Below are 20,966 nucleotides of genomic sequence, written 5' to 3'. Positions count from 1 at the left end.
GGACGATTGCTGTCCGGGGGAAGGGTTTAGTGAACTGCAACAAGGGTGGCTGTATGTGACACAGAAAAACGATGATTGCACTGTAATGCTTGTCAGAATGCCTCCTCCTCCGTATGCACACACAACACACACAAAACATGCAATTTGTCCATGGAAGGAAAGGCGACACGGATGTCAAAGTGCTATCACGGTGTTCTACGGGAGTCATTATAATGTAAATAGGAGAAGAGGCCAAACAGAAGACCAACCTTGTGACCCTGTTTTCTCATTTAGCTCCTCTGGGCTCGACTCCCAAGACGACCGATGCTTTTGTCCTTTTCCTTACTAGGTTACTGCGCCACCGACCAAGCGGCGCTCTCCTCCGCCTCTCATTCCTCCCCGTCAGGCCATTTAGCCTGGGAATTACAGTTTAGCTGTATTTACAAATTACGTGATAGGATTCACACAACGATGCCCTCAACTCTCAATCACAATGATGTGCACAGGCAGGCATGCACACACGCACACACACACACACACACACACACACCTCTCCAGTCATTCCACTTGAGAGCCCACAGAGTCATTGCAGTAATAACATGGTTCATTTTCAATCTGCCTCTACCCCTCTTGAGCCTGCTTACACCTACGTACATGCTTTCATATACAGCCACACACTGGCACTTAATACATGCATATGATTAGCATTTGACAGCAAACTTTCACACCAGATTAAATTAGTTCAATTGAGAGGAACTGTCGCTATCAGAAAACTAAAGTAAATCTGTGATGTTCCCTTTGAACAAATGCTGAATAGATTTTTTTATTATTCCAGCATCATTTTGAGGGTTGGAAAGAAGTAAAGAATGTTAACTTTACAACCCGTTCTCACTCCCAAATCGTCAAATTTGTCTGATACCGACGCGTCTCTGTGTGACGCACCAGGCTTTCAACTAATGTAAACTCATCTGCGTCAATATTAGACGGTCAGAGCAACTGACGTAGTATAAAGAACGAGAAAGGGAGGAGGTCCGGGTGGATGGACGGGTCAAACAAACACAGATTTTCACCCAGGAGATCGATGTTGGTGCCCCATTTGAATCCAAGTCAACATGAACTCATTTTACCTTACTTTTGGTAGCTTACTAACTAACGGCACGTACGTAAGTTACGTAACAAGCATACTTATTTTAATCCAAACCACAATATTTTCCTAACCAAGCACTTTTGTTGCCCGCATCTAACAAAATAGTTGAAATGGTTCAGACTACATGATATCAACCTGATTATAGCCCAACATGGCCATCGACGACAATGAGTGTCGTGTGCGACAATCGATCGTTTATCTTGTGTAGTGTGTCATAGTAGACGTAAAACGATGCCGCGTCTGGGACGCCTCACGACAGAAATTCTAGCATGTTTGATTTCTTTTGCCTTCCACGATGTGTTTTGTCACAGCCGTGACTTACTGTAAACATTAACGAGGCAAAACAGGAACAATGTTGATGCTGTGAGGTTGAATTTGTGAAATGGAGGAAACATTTGTGGAGCTATGGCATCAACACTGCAGCCTTTTTGATGTTTCCTCGAGGGACTACCACAACAGAGTGAAAAAAAGAAAAAAGATGGCATGAAATAGGAGAGGCACTTCAGCAGCCCAGCGAGTAGGCTACCACCATTAGCATGAAGCTTCCTTCCTGATGACATCATGCAAGTTCGCCAGTGATGATTGGTCGGGGACTGACGTACGGCCTGTCATGTCTCTCGGCCAAATCACGACAAGCATTTATGACTCTCAATTGCCGAATCTGACATGGTGACAATCGTAATTGACAGAAATGTTGTGTAGTCTGAACCAGGCATAAGTAAAACTATGTTGGAAGTTTATTTTGAAAAGACACTATGCATGTAACGAGTGGAAACTGACACGCCGTCCCTGACACGCCTAAAAACTGAGGCTATAAGCTGTGATATTTGACGAGTTGGGAGTGAGAACGTGTTGAACTTTCCACTTTCAAAGTCGTGAATACCACATCAGAGGGTCGCTCAAATACACTCCGTGTGAACGTGGTAAACACGTCCGCTCAACACACCACTAATTGCAGCATCTGGTGAAATTTCGCTCAAACACTTTATGGCGTGACTGAGACCTTACAGGGTTGAATACATCTGCCCGGATAATGTTGGCATGTGTGTTGACAAGCAGAGAAACAGATGCTGGAGGTGGAAATTAGAAATGACTGGCTGAACCGCATCATTTTATTCAGTTCAGCTTGAAGATTTAGTGTAAAAGCCCCCCTGCAGCCAGTTTTACTTCCTGTCTTGTGGTTAACGTTCTTTCTCAAACAGAGAACGGGGGTGCGGTTAATAGTCAGACGTAATCCATTACCATGGCAACCAGATTGCATTGTTTTTTTAACCTAGTTTAGATGAATTTACTGTTCATCAGACCACAAATGAGACAAGAACTAGCGTAACACACCGACTCTCTCTCTCTCACTCTCTCTCACTCTCTCTTCTTCAGCGTCTCCTCCTGGCGAGGCGTCCATCTGGCTGCTGCTGCACCAAGGAGCCGCACCACATCACGCCGGCCACAGCGCACCTGAGGATGGATAGACGTGTTGCCGTGGTCACGCCGTTTGAAATGCAATTTCGGGACAATTTGGAGGTGCACCGTCCACCAGCACCGGCCGCTCTCGCCTCAGCTCCCAACACCGACACCGCTCTGTGCTGTGGCTGCTCTGTGATTCGTTTATTTCTCTAACGGGACTTTTCTCTTGTTTTCTCTTGAGCTGAAAGTAGTGCTCCACATCGTCCAGACCTGTTAGAGGCCCGTAAACCTCTGGTATCGGCTGCTTTCCGTTAATTTATCTCCAGCAGGAGGAGACGGTAAAGAAGAGAGTGAGTCAGTGTGTTGTGTTAATTCTGCCGGTGGGATTTTGTGTAATTCACTGCGTTGACTGCAGCCGTTCACCGTACATAAATGCAACAAGTTGGGCTAGCTAACTACACCTAACTAGCTAACTAAGTAACTAAGATACTAAGATAGATAAACAGATTTATCGGTTTGCTGCTCAGACTCAAACGAGCATGAGTTAGCCTGCAGCTTGGAGGATGACCTTTGCCCTGCAGCTCCTACTATAGTCATAAGTCATATTCCCATTTCATCAACAACCTTCTTTTTTAAAATTTCAGCACAATATTAAGTAATTTATCAAAAAGAAATTGGTAAATAGTGTGGCTAATCAACTCAGGAAATGACTCAAATAAATATGTAATATAGAAATGCCAAAACACACTGGAGGGGGGCTTTAAAGATTCATTCATACACGTACTTAACTCCTCTGCACAAACACACAATATCCATTCATGTTTAACTGCAGTTTCTATACACTAACATTTAGAAAGCAAAGCTGTGGGTTTTGTGTGATGGCCCCTGTATATGTGTGTGTGTGTGTGACGGATACAGTATGTCCATATGTGCATGAGTCACTGCATCTGTCTCTGCCGGCACTGATACAGAGGCCATCACTCTTCCATTGTCTCCCGGCCCTCGCTGGCTGCAGAGACACTGATGTGCCAGACCGCGCACATGCCTGGCACCTCCACACTGCTCATCTCTAAGCACTTCCTCCCATTGTGTCCTCCCGCTCTGCTCTGAATGTGCCGTCGGTGTGTGAGCTTTAAGTTAAGCCTGAGCCGGAGATAGGAGGAGGTAGGGATGGTAATTGCATGTCGTGCTCTGCAGCCCCCTCCTTTTCCTTGCCCTCGGCGGACTCTGATTGTGCAGCACGGCGCAGACGGAGAGGAAACACGCGTGAGGCCATCCCTCTGATTAATTGGCTATCTACGTCCCACCAGTTCACTCTCTGTGGCCTAATTACGTTTTTTTAATGGGAATCCGAGTTAAATTGAGAGAGTTCTTATCTTGTTATTGCACTGTGAATTCTATCAAGTGGACACACAGGGTTTGTCAAAGATGTGTGTGTTCAGTCCACTAAAACTAGTTTTTTCTCCAAAGAAATGATAGCAGCGTGGACCACAGCTGACCGGACGGCAACCTCCGAGAAGTGAAGCCAATGCTGAAGTGCCTTAAACCTGCATTCTTTCTAATAGCCAGCAGGAGGCGACTCCTCTGGTTGTATAGAAGTGTAGGAGAAAATGAGCCTACTTCTCTCTTGATTTATTACCTCAGTAAACATTGTAAACATGAGTTTATGGTCTCAATCACTAGTTTCAAGTCTTCTTCAATACAGCATGATGTTCATTTAGTAAATTATGGTCCCATTTAGAGTCAGATAGACCATAAAGCAGGGGATGCTTTAGGGCGGGCCTACCTTGTGATTGACAGGTCGCTAACACGGCGTTGTCCCAACCTGATCTCATTGGAAGGCGTATAAATAGCAAAACATTTTAACAAAATTCTGCGTGTCATAAACGCATTTTAGAGTTTTTGCATGTCATTTCACGCCACGTCGTTACCGTGAAACGGACGCAGTTATGTTTAGGCAACAAAAGCACTTAGTTAGGTTTAAGAAAACCGTCATGGTTGGGTTTAAAATAAGTACGTATAAAATATACCGTAAGTACGGAAAACACGTCCCAAACGTCACTAATGTAACTTCAAAGTAACTTAACACTTCGGGACATGAATACCCGTCTCCTGGTCTAAAGTCCTGTGTTTGTTGGACCCATCCACCTTTCCTCCCGCCCACCATGAAATGACACGCCAAAAGCAAAAACAACGTTGTGTCATTCGGATGCCATTTGGTGAAACCGGGCTGGTTGTAAGGTCTGGGAGTTGTCTGTGTTCTGGTCTTAAAAGTTTAACCCTTTCACAGTGTGTTTTCAGATCAGTTCAAGTTAATTGTAACATTTTTGGTTGCCTAAAATATGTCTTATTCAGTGTTCAGTTGTACTTAGCTCCACCCTCTCGTGTCACTTCATGGTTCCATGGTGACGGCAAAAAAATACTGAACTCAAGGCCTCAAAACCAAAGTCCAGAAACCAAATGGGTGACGTCACGGTGACTACGTCCACTTCTTATATACAGTCTATGTTCCTGACCCTGTTGCCACTTTGATATACTGACTGAGAAAACAAATTATAGATAATTATAGGTTATATTCTTATTACTAAACTATATGTGTAGGACCGGCACATTTTTCTGAAGGGGGTAATTTTGTATTCATCACATTATGTTCTAATCCACTGTTGGAGCTAAAAAAGTCACAGATGGCTGGATCGGAGCTGGTTTTGAAAATTAGCCTGTGGGTTGGACTCTTTATTTTAAATTATTCTTCAGAGGGAACTATTTTCAAGAGGCATGCGAGGCAATTAATTCTCCTTAATGAAGGGCAGGTCTTCTAGAAGTGAAGTTGTTGGCTCAAGTGACCAGCTTGACTCTCAGTCAGCGAGGCAGAGTGAAGTCAGTGACGAGTGACATTCATGTTTGTGTCAGATCACCTGTTGCTGTGGCATTTAACATTCAAGGGGATGACAGCTGTTTGAACGTTTCCTTATTAAAGTTCCCAATTAGGAGGCGCTGAAGCTCACTGCAGGTGGGCTCCTCCTGAAGTGGCAGGTACAAATGCTTTAACTAATGTCACAGCTGATGGAGACTTGTAGTATAATGCCGTGAAGGCTGTGAAGGCTGCTCTCAGCACACATACCTGCAGTGAGGAGCAGATGTGGAGCAACAAGATGAAGCTCTGAAGGCCTCACAGCTGTTCAACATCTGCAGCAGCTGGTGTCTGGCTTCTATCTCTCTCTGTCAGTGTCACAGTTTGGGAGGTTGGTTGAACTTTTTGAGGGATGACTCGACTGAGGGCATTGTATATTTCAGGGTTGTGTATTTTAGGACTCAAATACAGCTCAAAGAAAAGAACACTAAACGTTTAGATTGAATATTTGTTTGGTCTGTCATCGCTTTACCTCGCCGCCAGACAGCCCTTTCCGACGGGGAACTGAAGCTGTTATATCGCTCTCTTCAAAGCCACCAGACTCCATTGACAAAAACAGTAATTTTACTTTGCAGAACATGGACGTTGCTGGTCTACTGCTGCCTCGGTCGGTTAGTTCAGTGTGCCTGCTAGCAACAAGACTGAAAGCTCAGGATGAGGTTATTTTTTTTCTAAATAAAAGCCCCATAGAGTAACTGTATCTCAACAGGAAGCTAAGGGTGAGGTAATTTTTTCAAATAAAAGCCCCATAAAGTAACTTTTTCTTAATAGGAAGCTCAGAATGAGGCCTCAATTTCAAAATAAAAGCCCCCAACTCTCACTGTCTGTTAACAGGAAACTAGGGATGTAGCTAGTTTTTCAAAATAAAAGACCCATGAAATAACTGTTTCTTAACAGGGAACTCAGGATGTGGATGTTTTTTTTTTCAAAATAAAAGCCCCATACAGTTACTCTATCCTAACTGGAAAAGGGACACTGTCAAAATTTCTTGCAAAGTTTGTATTATTGTGTGACTTTGGTGAATCTGAACAACCCTTTAAAACCAAAGTCAAAAACACATTTTTTTTTTTTTTTATCTGGAGCATCAACTCCAGAAACTCCGTTCTTAGTGTTTTCCGCCATACTCCTAACTGCTCCTCCGTCACTATGGTCTCTCCCACATGATAATTACTCTCACTAGCTACACCCATTTTACATTCATCTATTTATACATTCATCCATCAATTAAACCACTCTCCCTCATTTAGCAATGACGTGACAGGTCTCACTCTGATTCCTGGTCATATTCAATTGATTAGGCTCTCACTACACACTGATGAATTAATTTGGACACCCCATACATGTGAGCCTGCTGTCTGTACACATGCTGCCTTTGATTGGATTACAGATTACGTCCCAGGAGACCTCCAGGTGAGGTGTGAGGTCTGCTTCATGCTAATGCTGAGTTGTAGCACGGCTTGGCACAGACTCAAGCAGTTACTTAAAGGTCACCTATTATGCAAAATGCACTTTTCCATGTCTTTTAAACATCAATATCTGTCCCCAGTGTGTCTACAGGCCACCATAGTATCATAAAAGACCATCCTCTCTCTTTTTCTCCTGCTCCGTTTGTCCGGAAATGGGTGCAGAAAAAAAATTCGCTTTTTTCCTTGTATTCTGACGTCATTAGAGAAATGCAAGCCATTTAAGGGTTTCCTGGTCGAACCAGAGAGAACCTTCAGTAGCTGACCCCGCCCCACAGCGCGTCACTGTCTCTCCTCCTCAACCTAACTTGAGCAAAGTAGCTCCTACAGTTAGTCTGCAAGAACCAGCAGAACAGGCTTCATGTACTCCCATCATCTAAATATAACATGTTCATTCACAAAGGCTTTATGTAATTACACTGTTTAAACAGATGATATTTATATATTATATATATATTTGATGTCATGCATGTAGCAGAGTACAGGTAGTAAATAGTGACTTGTAAGCAACACAACACATTTCTGTTTCACAGTCAAACTTTATTTGAGTAGACAGATGACAATATTAATTATTCACAGCATTTGTAATCATCTCACCTGTTAGTTAGTTATGTTAACATGGTACAGGAGAAAGTCTTCAGCTCTGGTAAACTATGGTAAGCTAAGCTCCGGTGGTCTGTAGTCATGGTAACACAGAGACAGCTCCTACTGTAAATAATATACCATTACTCTGATCTTCCATACATTTATCTTTTAGCAGAAATAATGAACTGACTACTGTTTCACATCTTCTATTTTCCACCCTGATGGTCGCTGTGTTTACACACCGTGTCATAGCGGTAGCATGTAGCTAACGGGTTAGCTACATGCTAACAGGTTAGCTCTGTATCTCCATGTAAACAGAGCTAACCCGTTAGCATGTAGCTACATGCTAACGGGTTAGCTCTGTATCTCCCATCTGCTCACAGCTGTCTGCTCTCAGCTGTCTGCTCTCCTCTGGGATGATTCTGTCGGTCATTTCTCACAGATGGATCTGTAAAGACAGACGTAAAACAGAGTGTATGTTTACGGTTTACAGAGTTGATGCATGAGGTAAACACTGAGTTAACTAACAGAGATATAAATAGTATTATTTACCTGAGAGAAACCGTCAGGAAAACCTGGAATCTGGACCGCAGATGTTCATCATGTGTCGCCGATTTCTGATCAGATTCCTCCGGTAACGTGCGCTGGGTGAAGTTTCTGGTTTATAAACTTTAAAGTGGTTTATAAGCTCTATTCTAGCTCCTCTCTCTCCCTGCTCTCAGGGGGGCGGGGAGGGTGACGCTGTTGTTGAGGACGTTTGATTGACAGAAAACGCTGACCAATCAGAGCAGAGTGGGAGGAGACAGAGGCTACAGACACAGAAATCAGCACTTTTGGAAATGGGCTGAAACAGAGGTTATAGAGACATGCTGGAATGCATGATCTGATTGTTTTTTTGAAAAAAAAACTTCAGAGACATGGTTTGGAGGTGTCTGAGACCTATAATAACTAGTTTAAATGGAGTATAATATGTGACCTTTAAAGTCTGTGTGTGTGTGTGTGTGTTTGCAGAAGCTTGCTCCCCATGCATAACAGGATTGGCTTTGCTGGCGGAATTTTTTAAGTGACTTTTACTCAACCAGAGTCTTTCCATGTCCTACGACCAGAGACATGTTTGGCAGTTTTACTTGTGCATGCTGCTGCTCAGCTGTCAGTGCAGGAGAGCTGGTGAACCTCCATATCAAAAACCCAACCTGTCGCTGTATCAGTATTACACCTAGTGTTTATTCCAAAATCACCAATACCTAAACTGCAAAGAGCTCATGCTTGTCCATCATAACCATGTAGGTTGTTAGCTTTACTACCTGTTGCTAATGGCAGGCTTATCACAGGAGCCCACATCTGCTGAGTTATTCTGATCAGATAGTGGTATAGAAATCTAGTTCTTTAAGACCGAGCCAAGGAAACGTCTGTATAACAAAGCAGAACTCTGTAACTTACGTCAACATAACAGAACGTTGCCCCTGAGCAGATTGCCGTTGGCGCCAGTCTCCGCTCAGCATTTCCCCAATGTGTGCCAGCTGTGACAAAACAGATTATTACCCTGAGAAGGATGAATCCTACTGACTTTGGTGATTCACTGACTTTTCATCTGGCACATTTCAATTTGTCCAATACTTTGATTTATGGCCAAAAACCTGCAAAAATAATCAGTCCCTTCACAGCTTAGCGTACTTTCATGTGGACATTGATAATGATTGCCTTAGTACTGCGTTTATCTCGATTCAATTGGCTTCTCTCAGAACGTACATAAAGTTACCCACTGTTTTAACCATAACCCTCGACCTTGTTCTGGCATATGGCATTGATACCGAACATTTCATTGTCTTTCCACAGAACCCTTTTTTATCAGACCAAGGAGTTTTTCCTTGCCCCTGTTGCATAACAATGCAGGCTCATGGGGGATCTCTTGTTGGGGTCCAGACCTGCTCTATATGAAAAGCGTCTCGAAATAACTTCTGTCATGATTTCACGCTATATAAAATTGAATTGAATTGACGTAGTCACCGTGACGTCACCCATTGGTTTGTGGACTGCCGTTTTGAAGCCTTGAGTTCAGTATTTTGGCCGTCACCATCTTGGTTTTTAGCATCCAGAAGTGAGAGGGTGGAGCTAAGTACAACCGAACCGAATAAGACATTTTTAGGCGCACAAAATGTTACAATTAACTTCTATGAACTGAAAACACACTGTGAAAGGGTTAAAGTTCTAAGATGAAAACACGGACAACTCCCAGACCGGACAACGCCGTGGTAGAGACCTGTCAATCACAAGGTAGCCACGCCTTAAAGCGACCTTAACCTATAGACCGACATGCATAACCGGTCAAAAATGTTGTTGATGGTTAACCGATTAACGGTTAACCGTTGACATCACTAATTACGATATTACAAAATGGGTGATGGCATGCTAGAATAATGACTCTTCTATATTCAAATGCAAAATGAATCAAGATGACACTGTTTCTATTAGCACACAGTGTGAATGCACTGCTAATAAAGCACCGGAAACATGACTGCTGTGTGGAATGAGGTTGCCAAAACTATTCTGTGAATGGGTGACTGGTCAGTCCTGTTGACTTATAATAGTATAAACTCCAGAAGCACGTTATGTTAATCCGATTTTGGTTATTTGATAAACTGTGAATTTGCCTGGGAGGGATCTTAAGGCATTATTTCCTATCTTGAGTCCCTGAGGTGTAAAGGGTTGAACCATTTTTCTCACAAATACATGTGATTAATCAAATTACTATTCATTAATTGACAGCAACACACCTTGGGTGCAGGAGGTATTAAATGTAGGAGCACTGTATAGTTTCTGGAGCTTTCTGCAAAATATATGTGGTCTGCGGGTTGCACTGTACTCGATGGTTACTTGCAGACGGAAGGGAATAATACATAATGCACATCGAGGGAGGGGACCAGAGCTCATTTTTGCCCCGCGGCACCCTACCGTTTTAATCCAGCCGTGCTTACAAATGTAAATGTGTTCTCATTCAGACCAAAGACAGAAACTACATAGGTGTAGAGCTGCATCTCTTTGTTCATTTATAATAACCTCCATGTTCTTTGTTGGTGCCACATGGAGGTTATTATAAGAAAGGTTCCACTGCTTTGTTATCCAGAACCTGGGAAAATGAGCAGAAAATAGAGTTAGAATTAATGTCTATGGGGGGTTATGCGATAGCAAAGCTGTGTCAAATATATTTCGCTAATGACATTTCTTTCGGAGTTGGCAGCTCAGCACCGTAATGGCCCCGGCCCGGGTGAGATCAGAGAGGAAAACAAGAGATGAAAGGGAGCGAGTGGCATCAGAGGGAAGAGTGGAGGCGCTTAATGTGGATTTGAGTGTAACTGAGGATGGATGGAAGGGTTAAATAGGGAAAAAATAATAAGAAAAAGAGAAAATGCACATGGAAGGAACACAGGAAGGAGAGCAGTTAGATGAATTTATTAAATACTGTGTTAAAGTTTGTGATTCCTCACTGTCTGGTGCTGCTGTAACATACCAGCGGGATATATTAGACAGCAAGTGAACATTTAGAATTTTGAACTTTCTGCTGGAAGCAGAAAAAAATGGGCCAGCGCAAGGATGTGAGCGACTTTGACAAGGGCCAAATAGTGCTGGCTGGACGACTGGGTCAGAGCATCTCCAGAACTGCAGCTCTTGTGGGATGTTCCCGGTCTGCAGTGGTCAGGACCTACCAAAAGTGGTCCAAGGAAGGAAACCGGTGAACCGGCGACAGGGTCAGACCCGAGGCTCATTGATGCACGTGGGGAGCGAAGGCTGGCCCGTGTTGTCTGATCCAATAGAAGAGCTACTGGAGCTCAAACTGCTGAAAAAGTGATTGCTGGTTCTGATAGAAAGGTGTCAGAACACACAGTGAGGAGCAGTTTGTTGCGTAATGGGCTGCGTAGCCGCAGAGCGGTCAGGGTGCCCTTGCTGACCCGTGTCCAACGCCAAAAGCACCTTCAATGAGCACGTGAGCATCAGAACTGGACCACGGAGCAATGGAAGAAGGTGGTCCGGTCTGATGAGTCACGTTTTCTTTTACATCATGTGGATGGCAACGAGTTGGAGGTGTTGACTCGGCCTCCAAATTCTCCAGATCTCAATCCGATCGAGCATCTGTGGGATGTTCTGGACAAACAAGTCCGATCCACGGAGGCCCCACCTCGCAACTTCCAGGACTTAAAGGATCTGCTACTGACGGCTCGGTGCCAGAAACCACAGCAGATAGGTCTGGTGGAGTCCATGCCTCGACGGGTCAGGGGGACCTACTCCATATTAGGCAGGTGGTCATAATGTAATGGCTGATCGGTGTATTTCAGTCTGGACTAAAGTGGTAGTCAGACTGACCCGTCCATGACCGTTCCACTAGCATAGCTAAAGACAAGCAGCGGCTTCCTTGTCAAATCTTTTACCACCTAACAATCTTTTTGCTTTGGAGACATGAAAGAGAATAAAAGAATTAACTTCATGCGTGCAGAACCAGAAAGAATGAATTCCGGTGTCGGAAAATCCCTGGGAACAACTAGATCAAAGACTACTCAAATGAGTAATATTACGATATATCCACACTCACAGTCTCCGTTGTGATTCAATTTGCCTTCATGGGTCAAAGCTGTTCTGTTTCAGAAATACGCTTCCTAAAAAAAACAGTCTAAGTTCCTTCATCTTACAGATCCAACATCTAAAACAAGCTGCAGCTTTTTTTTTTTAAAACAAACAAGAGTTTTACAGAAAAAATATGAAATATGAAGCAGTGATAGCAGAGCCCACATCTACTGTTTACAATGTATAAATATTTGTCTCGGAGATTATTTCCCAGGATCCCCTCAGACAGAAGAACAGCAGAACAGGGAGCAGAGAGCATTTCTCATTGTGTGTGGACAGTTCGATACCAGCTGAGGAATCTGTTTGCTGAGCTGAAACTAAATAACGCCGGAGGTAAAATTCTCTTTCTATCCAGGGAAAGAGGGATTCTGTATCAAAAGAATCAAAAGCTTGTGTGACTTATTAGAAGCAGTAAATGTTTATAGATCCATAAACCAAGTCAATGCATGTTCACTGAACTGCTATCGCTCCTTTCATCCAACCCAGAAAGGAAACCAGCAAATATTCTAAGTAGTAAAATAGCAGCTGAGTGTTATAGTGTAGTCTCTCTTCAGGGGACATAGCAGGAGAGGAGAGGCATAGAGTGCATCTGATCAAACACAAAGTGGGAAAAGATGCCAAACAGCCGTGTGTGGATGCTTTGCTCCTTCAGTTAGATTATCTGTGGATAATAAAGAAGGCGGAGGGAGAGTTTTCAAAGACTGACAGCTGATTGGGCCACACAGGTGGATCTCATAACATATCCTCCATAATACTAAAACATATATACCATGAACTAATGTTAATAGTGCATTTTTGTCAGTTTCAAATAAAAGTGTTTACCATAGATTTCGGTAACTCATCCATTTTTTCTCTCAACCCGAATATAATCGAGAATGCTAGCCGGCAAACTTAATTTTGCCTTTTTCTTCTTTTTAAATAGACAAAAAACGTAGAGTCGGTATGTATTAAAGCTGAAACATTAGGAGTCCCAAGTGGAGGAGGGGGGTTTTAGACGAAAATCCTGAGGCGATGCTACTTTCAAATTATGCTAGATTTCCAACATCGTCGACCCTATCTTACATTCGAAATTTAAGATTGTGAACACAGAGTTTCACGCTGTCTATACTACAGCACCTGACTTCCGCTTTTACTCCTGTCATCATTACTACGGTCGCTGTCGTCTTCTTTTATTCCTTCTTTAGGTGATCGCCCCTGTGAATCGATGTGTAATCGATCAATAAAACCTACGAGTGGGTGTAGCAGGCCCCTTCTGACCCACATCTATGAGGCTTATAACCATTGAAGCGCCCATTTAATGACCTGATAACAGTTTAACCGGCTGAGAAGTCACGGCGTCATATCGCATCATACAGTATCATTGGGGTACAACACGTGCAGAAAAATCTGGTCTGCATTTGCCAAAAGTTTCAATAGCTGACGCACGATCATAGAACATGAGGATGATTCATTTGTTTTACTGAGGCGTCCGCAGTCGGTCTTGGATCGGGATATGTTTTATACAAAAAATAAAGATATGAGGAATGCGGCTCGTGTCAATAAATTAGTCTGGAAGTCGTTAGTAGACTTACTTGAAGAGACTTGGGGGACTTGCTTTTCATGAAGTCGCTTAAATTAAATGTTAATACGTAACAGAAGTTCTGTCAGGCCAAGTAAGTACAGTTACGTCCCCGTTTCCCCAGTCAGTCGCCAGATTGTTAATGTTGCTTATGTCTTTGCTTCTCAGCCACCTGAACCCTTAACTTTAAAACCTTTACCTGCCTACAAGCTTAGGCTTCGTGTCTTCACTTTGTCAGTAAATCGATGAACTCTTACTCTCTGCATTTAGGTCCTTCCCCAACCGCTTCACAGATACTGTTGGAGAGAGGCTTAAATGTCAAATTCAACAAACGATTTGCTGCACATCTGCAGCAGATCAAAGTTGGTAAGTTATGAGAAAGAAACAAGAATTGTGGTCAGAGTTCACCACCAAAACATGCAAAATACAAGACCCAACATAGCAGTGCAAAGGTGGAGTTTAGTAATCAAACTTCTTTTTAAAGAAGCAGGCTTGAAAAGCTGTGAGATACCCAACATCCACATGAACAGAACCACGGGGCTGTGCTGTCGGCCAAACCTTCCATTTACCTTTTGTTTCAGTGCTCAGATGCTTCCTCAATAATGGGAACTACAAAGGAGCCGAACAAATCTTCTGGGTGCAACCTGACATTTAGGAAAAAACAGGAGAATAACTGTAACACTGCACCTCATCATTTGTGTCTAAATCCGCCATGAGCAACATTTTACATGAACACAACAATAAATTTAACGTAATGTGAATCTAATCCTAAATCTATAACATTAAATGCAAACGAGTTGGTTTTTGGTGTGTTTGGTGAGAAAGTGCACGGCTGTCCTGTAAAAATGAAAGCTGTAAGAAAATAAACAACGTTAAACATGAAGTAGACAAGACTGGTTAAATGGTGCATTTGACGTTTTTTTTAAAGACTACTTGTCTGGATGGTTTGTGCTCTTCTTGCATCTTGAGGGCTGAACTCTTCAAGGTATCAAAATGAGTGAAAGTGATGCAGAAGGAGCTTCATCAACTGTGGAAAAAGAGGACAAAATAACAAACCATTTACCTGCTTCAAGGCAAAACATGTGATGCTAAGAAGTGAAATCTGAATTATTCATTCAGATCAATTTAATTTAGTCCATTACAACAGTGGTTCCCAACCTGGAGTTCCCCTTAGAGGTCCGCCATAGATAGGTTGTCGAAATTCGATTTGCACATACATAACTAAAAGTCAATACCGGATAATTAATACAAAAGACTATATATAAAACTATTAAAACATATATATTTATTTGCTACTTAGTGGCAATATATTCAGCTTCAGTCCATATTTGTTGGCATTTAGCCTTTCAAAAACACTGTGGTCAAAAACCTATTTGCTCTCCCGCTTTACGCACGTATTAACGGGGCGGTCTAGGAGCAATCTAACAAATATTACATTACATTTATTTAACCACAATAAGAATTAATCTATTTAATATAACTAACTTTAATATAGTAAATTAAGTGTTTACAAAAAAAGATCATGTTATGTATCTGAATTCACTTGGCAAATCCGTCAAGATGTCATCACTTTATTTTTGTAAAATAAAGAAAGTTGATTTATTGAAAAAAGACTCATTTAATACACCGAGTCATTTCATCCAAATTGAGGATTTGAAATATTTTTTTGGTGTGACTCAGCTTTTCTTCGATCTAAGGAAAATGCATTACAGGACACTGCTCGATAAGATAAATTAAGCTTTTGGACTGAATGAAAAAGGAACCAACGTTGAACTTTGACAACCTTGAAAAACAAAAACAAAAAAAACATTTGAAAGAGAAACTTCAGGAGTCAGAGGTTGAAAAGCTATTTCACTTTTATATGACACTAGAATGACATTTAAGAGAGAACAGAAAAGAAAGAACCCACATGCATTTTGGCGAAAGAAAATCGGGGCGGGAAGAGATGGAGGGAAAAAAGAGAGAAAACACACACTCCAACACTCTGGGAATACATGAATACATCATCATCATCATCATCATCATCATCATCATCCTTTCAGTGACCTTTTGAATCTCGGTGACGTTTTATTCTAATACATGAATTCATAAATATAATCTTCTCTCACCATATTGTCTATCTATACGAGTCTCATACATCTAACTGTACATCTACTGTAGCATATTGCATATCTCGAATAGAGAGTGTGTGTGTGTTGGGGGGGGGGGGGAGGGTAGTCAATAGTCATTTAATGCTCCGGCTTCCCTGTGGAACGGAGATAACATAACTGAATGAGAATAAGGAGGGGGACGAAGACAGCGGAGAGGAAGAGATGAAGAGGTTTCTTCTGCCTCATCTCAAACAGAAACATCCTGCAGTGTTTTGACGTTGACATCTTTGTATGATATGTGTGTGTATGTAACATGTATGTATGTATGTATGTATGTATGTATGTGCTTCAATGTGTGATACTGTGTGTGAGTGCATATGGGTCCACCTGAGGTCTACCTGCTCTGGATTTTTCAATGATTATGACATACTATATGATGGGTCTGACAAACAAGTGCTCAACGTTACACCGATCTGGACCACATTGCTCGCAGGGTATTTTCGAATATCTTGCTACACTCAAGCAGACCTGAGTCAAATAATCATTTGGGTTTAATGCAGCAAACAAAAAAACTGTGAATCCCATCGTCTGAATGATTCCTGGAAGTCTGACAGAGAACTGAACCTACGTACACATGCTGGGCAGCACCCTCAGGTATATTACTATATCTGTTAAAGTGTATTCTGGGCCGTTTAACGATGGCAGAGGGTCATAAAGGCAGTTTGATGTCATTCAGTTCGCCCTGAATCTCCAGACTGGTCCCACAGAGCAGTGTATGTATATATGTCGATGTCCGCTCTTAATTCAAACTGGTGTCAGTGCACCGTCGCTTGGTTGGCGGCCCTACGGTTCAAACTATGACGCTCTAGGTACCCCTCTAGCATCAGTTCTGGACGTGTCAGTTTCCACTTGTTGCATGCATAGTGTCTTTTCAGATTCAGATCAGTTTATTATCCCACACGGGGAAGTTTGTTTGATCCAGTGCTTCCAAATAAACATTCGTGTTCACAGGCAACGTATCCTCACACAACGGTTTGCATGACATCTTACGAAAAGTCATTCCTCATTTTTCGTACGCAATTTAATCTATTTGATAAAACAAAGTATTGGATGAACTCAAATGTTGACATCATGTTGGCGCTGGAGGAAACATTTCAAGTTATTACACGTCATACTGAGGGGAACATGAATGTCATGAATGTGCAAGGTTTTGTGCTAATCCATGCTGTAGATGTTGAGATATTTTAAGTGATCTTTGAGATGCTGGTGGTGCTACGTGAAAATTCAGGGGACAATTAAAGTTATTGGGGTTCATTATCTGGACACCATGGATGTCTGCACAAAATTCCATGGCAATTCATTGAATAGTTGTTGAGATATTTTAGTCTGGACCAAAGTGGCGGACTGAAGCCAGACAATGCCATCCCTAGAGCCATGCCACTATCGTGTCCTCTAGGAGGGCTAATAGCTAGGTGTTTTTCAGTTGCAAACAGATGACATCAAACTGCCTCCTTCTGTTGTAAAGCCTATAATGTTCATGTTATATTGAGATGTTTTAATAATATTTGGTTTCCCCTCTGCCTTGCAAAGTCTATTTTGACCTGAAGGAGTCACTGCTCCCCTTTTAACATGCAACTAGAGGGTGCAGCTCGGATCTGTTAAATACATCTTTCAGGGAATTTGAAACATTTTCTGCGAAACAGTTTTACAAATCAATGTTCATTTCAGTGACACATCTCTCTTACATTTATATATTATTATTATTATAGCATCAGAAAAGTCTTTCTACCCAACAGACACTTTCAAACAGTGTGTTAGGCAGCAAAGGATTATCTGCCGATAAGGTTTTGGCCCAGGTCTGCACTCAATACATTTTAGCCCTTTCATGGGTATGTAGAAAGCACAAAGAGTCCACTCTGAGAGCGGCCAACGCTTCCACACTGACAACCCACATGTATTCTCAGCAGCAGTCACGTATCCAGTCTGCTATTCAAAGAGAGGCCCTTTTGTCAGTTGTCAGACCGGCCAGGCTCCTCGCTTGTCTCGGTCCCTCACAGACGGAGACAGACGCGTCTACATTCAACACAACTTCAATACATTGAAGTTGGAAAAAGAACACAGGAAATATACGACCTTTCAATTTCTCTGTTACCCACCGAATCTGCTAAAGAGGAAAAAAAAACAGGTTGGTCGATGCTACTGTTAGCGATGGTTATTACAACAACAAAAAAATGGCTGTACAAAGTTCAGTTCTTCCTCAAAAGAAGCTTCAGTTTGCCATCTGTCCGTGGTGACGACACTGTTTTTGCACAGAGGTTGAGGGCACGTTGGGTCAAGCAATTTTTGATATTGAATTTTTTCCGTTTTAACTTAATAAATAACATTTTAGTTCATCAATCACTGTAATTTTCAGGCCTGTCTTTCTAAATGGCTCTAATGTAAAGCCCAGGACGGCCACATCTTTCAAAGCTGAGTCCCGGTTACGCTAAAAGGCTAAGCCCCTCGTCATTAATCTCTAAGTCCTTTCAAAAGAGCGACCACATATCCCATGGAAAAGAGAGGATGTCAAAACTCAGAAGCAACTGTGTTCTTTTGAGAAATGACTGATCCCAAGCAGCCAGATCCGAGGAGGAATAGAGAGGGAACGCACGATTCAAAGAGGGTTCACAGGACGTGTCATAAAAGTCGCTTCCTGTTTCTGTTCAAGGTCCACAAATGCAAAAAATGCTTAAAGAGTTCCACTACGGAGAGGCAACGAGTGTTTCATCTATTCTTCCTGGAGCTTGTGTCTGTGCTGCTTTTCATGCTGAAGCCTGTGATATCACTGTCCTCCTCCTCGCCGCTCGCCCTTCCCTCCGTCCAGGGGTTGGACAAGTAACCGTGGGCGTCAATGCCGCAGAGGTGGCGGCCGTCTTTACTCCGGGCGGATAGATTAGTTTGGTCCAGTGAGCCGGTGCTGTTGCATTTCTTCACCAGCGGGGGCGCCAGAGAGTCCGGGGTGAGCAGCGACGTCAGCGAGAGACTGTTCAGTGTTTCTGACAAGTGTTCGCTGTTGAGGGTCTGGCGGCAGCCGTCCCCGGCCGTCCCCGTGCCCACGTCCTCGTCCGAAGGGTCCATGGAGTCCTGCCGGGGGCAGCCGGGGCTGGTGCTGCCGCCGCCGCAGCTGCTCTGGCTCCTCTGATGCCCCCTGGTGGCCTGGAGGGTAAAAGTGGTGCTGCGTCTCTTTAGTAAAGGGTGGCCCCGGTTTCCCGTGGCCGGTCCCTGGGGGTGTGAGGGGTGGCTGGGGAGGGGGCAGAGGAGAGGCACGGGGAGATCCAGATCTCGAGGCGGGGACACGCTGAAGCTGAGCCCCTCCTCCAGAGTGATCTGCAGGCTGCCCTCCGAACTGCCCGTGGCCAGGGAGGAGTCACTGTGGGACGGGTGCTGCACACGGAGGAGGGAGGTGGTGACAGAAAATACATTCAGTCTTTAGTAGGTCAAATATTACTGGGTTGCACATTTTAACTAGTTTAGCTAAACTTCCTTTAAAATGATTGAACCAGGTTTTAAATGAATCCCATCTGTAACATCGCTTAAAATACAGTATGACAAAATATATTTAACTGTTATTTGTATCTTCCCTTCAAGGCCCTGCACACCAGCACAAGTGTTTTCACTTACTCTGGTCGATCAGACCTCTGCTCAGGTTGAGACGGGCGGAGATATTGTGGTTACCAAACTCAACGTACCAATAAGACTAATCAAGGTGTAAAGACTCAGACATATTGCATTGGTCGCACAGACACGCACGAGGTTCCTTTCATATTAAAATTGAGGGTCCGCGGCGGACTGGCATTCCACACATGCACATTTTCCCGATCCACACACCATTTCGTTGTTTGCCAGGAGTTCAACGCCATTTGTCTGTCTTTGTATTCCTTTGAAGACAAATTATATAAATGTGGGTAACGGCGGATCTCCTCTCACAACCTCTCTTCAAAACAAGCATCCGCTTTGTTATCTGCTTCTTCTTCTTCTTCTTGGTAAACCAGCTAGAGGTGCGTACGCCACCAACTTGACTGGAGTGTGGAACGAACCTGTAGCATGTGCAGTAGGCATGTTCGGATGTATTAAGAGAACTGGATACAGCGTTGGAGGCGGGGCCCCGTTCATTCCTATGAAAGTTGCTCAGTGGTGCATGAAGCCTAAATGGCTCGACTTCCGTCTGGAAAAGTACCTGGATCTTGCGTACATTGAACATGCGCAGTAGCGTCCACCCGGTCACATGACTCGGTCACGGGGTCCCAACGTCACGCCATCGTCACTGTTTGCGCTCCAGCCTCGGTCTGGGTCTCATTCACATGAACGGAGGATGGGAAATAACTCTGGATTCGGCTATTAATGCGTTTTACAACTTTTATGACCTTCATTTTTAAATAAGGGCTATTTAGAGTGATCATACTGGGAAGTTGATTCACCTCAAAAAAAATTAGCCGCTGACTTACAGACGTCTCTTTCCCAATGTAAGTCTACGGGAAAAAGTATTTTTGGGGCCAAATGGCATCACGTGACTGACACGGAAGTTGTAGTACCGCCGTTTGGCCACTACGGAAGTTGGGATCGACAACCGGCGCACTGCCTGGGGACTTGATGTGGACGTCTGCTGGGGCTTGGTCCACATGTCCACATAGGGTTGGACATAAAAAATGGCTTCGACCCCAGAGGTTTAAAACATAACCTGCTAAATTGATATAGTTATTTAAATAGGTTTACAGTTTTGGTGCAACAGAATTGTAAAATAAATACCAAAAAATCCCTGGTTTTAAAGTTTGTCCTGACTGGTGCAACCCACGCAATGTGTCATATAGCATTTGTGTCATTGGAAATGTTACATGGGCAGCAGGGAGTTAGTCATTACTCCTAATCCCAGCACTCTCAGTATACAAAACCACATGGGAGAGTAAGAGATTATGAAACAGGAGAAATGGAGGGATTGGCAGAAAAGAGAACCAAAAGATAAAGGAGGGGAAGAAGAGGCGGTAGAGAGATGGACCACCAGAGAAAGACGTAAAGAGGATAAAGGAAACACAAGAAAACAGAAGAGAATGTGAAAAGAGAGTGTGAGCCAAGAACAACGAGCGTCGGCATCGGGCTCAGGGCTGGCCGGGATAATTAGCTGAGTGCCGCAGAGCATTACTGTAGCAGCTGAGGATCACAGAGGCACTCAGGCAAG

At 43.2% G+C, this 20,966-nt stretch overlaps 1 protein-coding gene across 3 annotated transcripts in view; it reads right to left on the bottom strand.

Annotated features, from left to right (window-relative positions):
• Positions 1 to 16,769: 16,769 nt before the first annotated feature.
• The window catches only part of LOC141765072 (voltage-dependent T-type calcium channel subunit alpha-1I-like), a 169,172-nt gene continuing 164,975 nt past the window's right edge, over positions 16,770 to 20,966 (bottom strand). For all 3 annotated transcript variants that reach the window (XM_074630923.1, XM_074630924.1, XM_074630926.1), the window contains one exon: positions 16,770 to 19,177. In XM_074630923.1, the coding sequence (XP_074487024.1) occupies positions 18,518 to 19,177 (660 nt within the window). In that variant the 3' untranslated portion in view covers positions 16,770 to 18,517. The remainder of the gene's footprint in view (positions 19,178 to 20,966) is intronic.

Source organism: Sebastes fasciatus, chromosome 3 (assembly GCF_043250625.1).
Source record: "Sebastes fasciatus isolate fSebFas1 chromosome 3, fSebFas1.pri, whole genome shotgun sequence".
NCBI lineage: Eukaryota > Metazoa > Chordata > Actinopteri > Perciformes > Sebastidae > Sebastes > Sebastes fasciatus.
Note: the sequence above shows the minus strand (reverse complement) of the source record. Positions and strands in the feature narration are given on the sequence as shown.